The sequence below is a fragment of the Otolemur garnettii genome, unplaced genomic scaffold (assembly GCF_000181295.1).
Source record: "Otolemur garnettii isolate 467f Iridium unplaced genomic scaffold, OtoGar3 scaffold00020, whole genome shotgun sequence".
NCBI lineage: Eukaryota > Metazoa > Chordata > Mammalia > Primates > Galagidae > Otolemur > Otolemur garnettii.
This window is the reverse complement of record NW_003852415.1, coordinates 1,651,640-1,655,727: the sequence shown is the minus strand read 5'-3', so window position 1 is coordinate 1,655,727 and position 4,088 is coordinate 1,651,640. Positions and strand designations below refer to the sequence as shown.

Below are 4,088 nucleotides of genomic sequence, written 5' to 3'. Positions count from 1 at the left end.
CATTTGTTTTCTTTCTTTCTTTCTTTTTTTTTTTTGAGACAAATATCTCACTCTCTTGCCCTGGGTTGAGTGCTCTGGTGTCATAGCTCACAGCAACCTCAAACTCCTGGGCTCAAGTGATCCTCTGATTCTCTTGCCTCATTCTCCCAAGTAGCTGGGACTACAGGCATGTGCCACTATGCCTGCTAATTTTTTCTATTTTGGGGAGAGACTGGGTCTCACTCTTGCTCAGGCTGGTCTAGAACTCCTGTGCTCAAGCAGTCCACCTGCCTCAGTCCCCAGAGTGCTAGGATTACAGGCTTGACCCACTGCCTTTGCCTGGCCAGCATTCTTCTATGCTATCTTCTTTGGCACCTTGCAATGCATGCTGTAGGTATTTCCTATTTTTCTTCATTCCTTAATTTCCTCTATATCCATTAAACTGTTATTTATTTGGCTCGAGTCTCTTTGTTCATTATGCAAACATGTCTTTGCTTTGAACATAACTGATTTGATGGATACATTAGTTGGTCAAACATTGTTTTGCTGTGCAGAATGTTTTCTTTGGCTAACTCCAGCAATTTCCCACATTTACTAGGTTGCTACTCTGGCATTTTGATGTGCAATCATGTTAACTCCCAGTTTCTTTTGTAATTCAACACTACCTATTTCTTTTTTTTTTTTTCTTTCTTTCTTTTTTTTGTTTTTGAGACAGAGTCTTTTTTTGTCACCCCTGGTAGAGTGCTCTGGCATCATAGCTCACAGCAACCTCATGCTTGGGCTCAAGCAATTCTCTTGCCTCAGCCTTCCAGTAGCTGGAACTGCAGGTGCTTGTCACAATGCCCAGCTAATTTTTTTTGGAGGCTAGGGTCTTGCTCTTGCTCAGACTGGTCTCAAACCTGTGAGCTCAGGCAATCCACCTACCTCAGCTTCCCAGAGTGCTAGGATTACAGGCATGAGCCACTGCCCCCGACCTTAATACCACCTATTTTGATAGATTAATAATTAATGACTTTTACAATATCCTGATTATATATTTATACAAAAATAAAATTACCTCTAAAACATTTACTACCTTTCCTAAATTCAGTCTTGCCACAGCTTAATGACTTAAAGGAAAGAACATTGTAAAGGGTAAGGAAAGAGTCACTACAATGACTAAATGCTGCTCTGTTAATTAAACAGAAGAAAAGAAAGTCAAGTGAAAACCTAACAATTATGTAGTCTCATGAAAGTTTGGTGTTCAGAGGCTGATCACCAAGTGCTTTTCTTTCCTAGATGGATGACAAAAAGTGGGCTTTAGATGCCACATAAAGATGTTGCGTTAGACTGTTTCTCTACAGATGAGTTACCTGGGAAATTGTGAGATACAATTAAATATTTGATACTAAAAACACCCAAGAGTTTGAGGTTGCTGTGAGCTGTAATGCCACGGCACTTTACTGAGGGCGACGTAGTCCAAAACATCATTGGAACAGCCATCAAATTGAATTTGTGGTATCTGTCCTATTAGACATGCAATTCTCTCAAGAAAAATTCATAGAAACCATTTAAGGAAATGATTCTTTAAAGATATAATGGACACTAATTCATCTGGATTTGTTTAGGTGTGGTCCTGGTTAAAGACAAAGGGAAGGATCAGATCACTTCATGCTTTTTCCATTTGACATACCCAGTAGATTCTTGATTAGGAAAAGGGAAAAATGAGCAAGATACAGCCCAGTATATCCTAACAACAGTCAGCCTTAGGGGCCCATATTAAAAGTATCTGTTTTGGACTTATGTCTTTGGTACTTAACCAAATTGGTGTTTAACCACGTTGACTACATATTGAAACATTCTAAAGCCTGAGTTTTATAGGGTAGGAGGAGGAAATGGAGTTGAGTGACTAACACTTAATGTTAAGATCAGCAATAAGATCCTTCTTGCTGTCTTTTTTGACTATTCTGCACAATGTCAAATTAGTTCCAGTGGCTTGATTCTAGGCCAAGATTTTGGCAATAGATTGTAGTCTCAGTTTGTTCAATCTCATCTAGTCTCTCTCTCTCTTTTCTTCCTTTAGGCTGAGGGTAAAAAGCTGGGATTGGTAGGCTGGGTCCAGAACACTGACCGGGGCACAGTGCAAGGGCAATTGCAAGGTCCAACCTCCAAGGTGCGTCATATGCAGGAATGGCTTAAGACAAAAGGAAGTCCCAAATCACACATTGACAGAGCAAACTTCATCAACGAGAAAACCATTCCAAAGTTGGATTACTCGGACTTCCAAATTGTGAAATAATGGTCTGAATTTAAATTTTTAAAGACAAACTTAGTGGTTTTTGTTTTTATTGTTAACAGAAGTATTGTGTGTTCAATATTAGCATTTGTCAGTAAGTTATTTTAGTATCAAATATTTGATTGTTAACTGTATTATTGTATGATGGGAGGATCATAACTGTACACAATTCTAATCAATAAAATATATTAGAACTCTGCTTAGAGTTACTTTTTAAAATCTTCAGTGAACTTCCTTTTGGGCAACATAAGAGGCATTCATTCAGTAAACATCTGTGGGGAGAGGATTTTGAGGTCATTTTAGAGGTCTGAAAGAAAAAAAGTTACTTAGAATCATTTCTTTAAATGGTTTCTATGAATTTTTCTTAAAGAAATTGCGTGCCTTATAGGATAGATACCACACATTCAATTCGATGGCTGTTCCAATGATGTTTTGGACTAATTACTTTTGTTTTCTAGAACTTTTTTTTTATATAAGAGTGTCACTATGTCACCCTCAGTAGAGTGCAATGACATCACAGCTCACAGCAATCTCAAACTCTTGTGCTGAAGCGATTCTCTTGCCTCAGCCTCCCAAGTAGCTGGGACTACGGGTGCCTGCCACAATGCCCAGCTAAGTTTTCTGGAACTTTTGCTGTCATTCCTTTCCTCTGGGTAAGGAATTAACATAAATGTTGTGAGCTGAATTGTGTCCTCCCAAAATCTGTATGTACTAACCCCTGGTACCTCAGAAAGTGACAGTATTTGGATACAGGGCCTTTAGAGAGAAGAGTAAAGTTAAATGAGTCTGTAATGGTGGGCCCTAATCCCATCTGACTGGTGTCCTTATAAGAAGAGAAAATTTAACACAGATGTATATGCACAGATGAAAGACTCTGTGAATAGGGCTATGTACAAGCCAAGGAGAGAGGCCTGAGAAAAAATCATCCCTGCCAACACCTTGACCTCAGACTTCTGGCCTCTAGGACTGAGAAGAAATAAATTTTATGATGGCAGCCCTAGCAAACTAATACAGTATATGTTACATAAGCAATAATCAGGATTATGCTTCATTAGTCCTGGAAGATAGATTGGGTTTGGTTAGTCACTAAGCAAGTCTATGTCAAATGCTTAATGGGTTTGACAAATTTGTCATGAATTTCAGTTTTTAAAAAACAGAAGTTGTCAATGAAAAAGACAAAAAGCAAAAGCTGCGGATTGGTTAACAGTTCCTAAAACACTTATTCTCACGGAGTTCTCACATTTCAGCTCTCCTTTAGTTAAAAAAGAAGCTGTGATAGCATTGAGAAGATATCAAAAAAGTTCACGGAGAGAATCTTGGTGGCCTCCTCTGCAAATTAGGGAATTGGAACTAGATAGTTTTTCAGCCTCTTCCAGCTCCGAAATGCTGTAATTCTAAGCTGAAATGCTCTGGATTTATTGAGTTTCTGCCACAGGCCTACACTCTTCTTGGCCACAGGGATACAGCAGTAAGCAAAATAGACAAAATCCTTTCATACAGCGTACATTCTAGTAAGGGAAGGCAATAAACATCAAATATATATTGAATTAAATGTTAGTGTAAGCAAGGGAGAAAAAAATGAGAAAAGCAGGAAGAGTAAACACAGGAAAAGGCATAAAAACAAGTTACTATCAGCGGTCTTTTACACCAGGCCAAAAATAAACAGGGCTTGAGAACTGGAGGTACCCACTCAAGATCCTGTGGGACACAAGTGTCCCGGCTGGGCAGAACCTGACGCGCATGCGCACTGGAGTGTTGACAACGACCGCGCGCTCTCGGCGAGTCCCCGCAGAAGCGCATGCTCGTGGGCTCGCGCGTGCACGAAGCTCTCAAG

General features: G+C 39.6%; 1 protein-coding gene across 1 annotated transcript in view; it reads left to right on the top strand.

Moving 5' to 3' along the window:
* Window positions 1-2,468, top strand: part of ACYP1 (acylphosphatase 1) — a 9,434-nt gene extending 6,966 nt beyond the window's left edge. The window contains exon 3 of the mRNA XM_012803458.2: window positions 2,042-2,468. Coding sequence (XP_012658912.1) covers window positions 2,042-2,257 — 216 coding nt within the window. The 3' untranslated portion in view covers window positions 2,258-2,468. The remainder of the gene's footprint in view (window positions 1-2,041) is intronic.
* The last annotated feature ends 1,620 nt before the right edge of the window (window positions 2,469-4,088 follow it).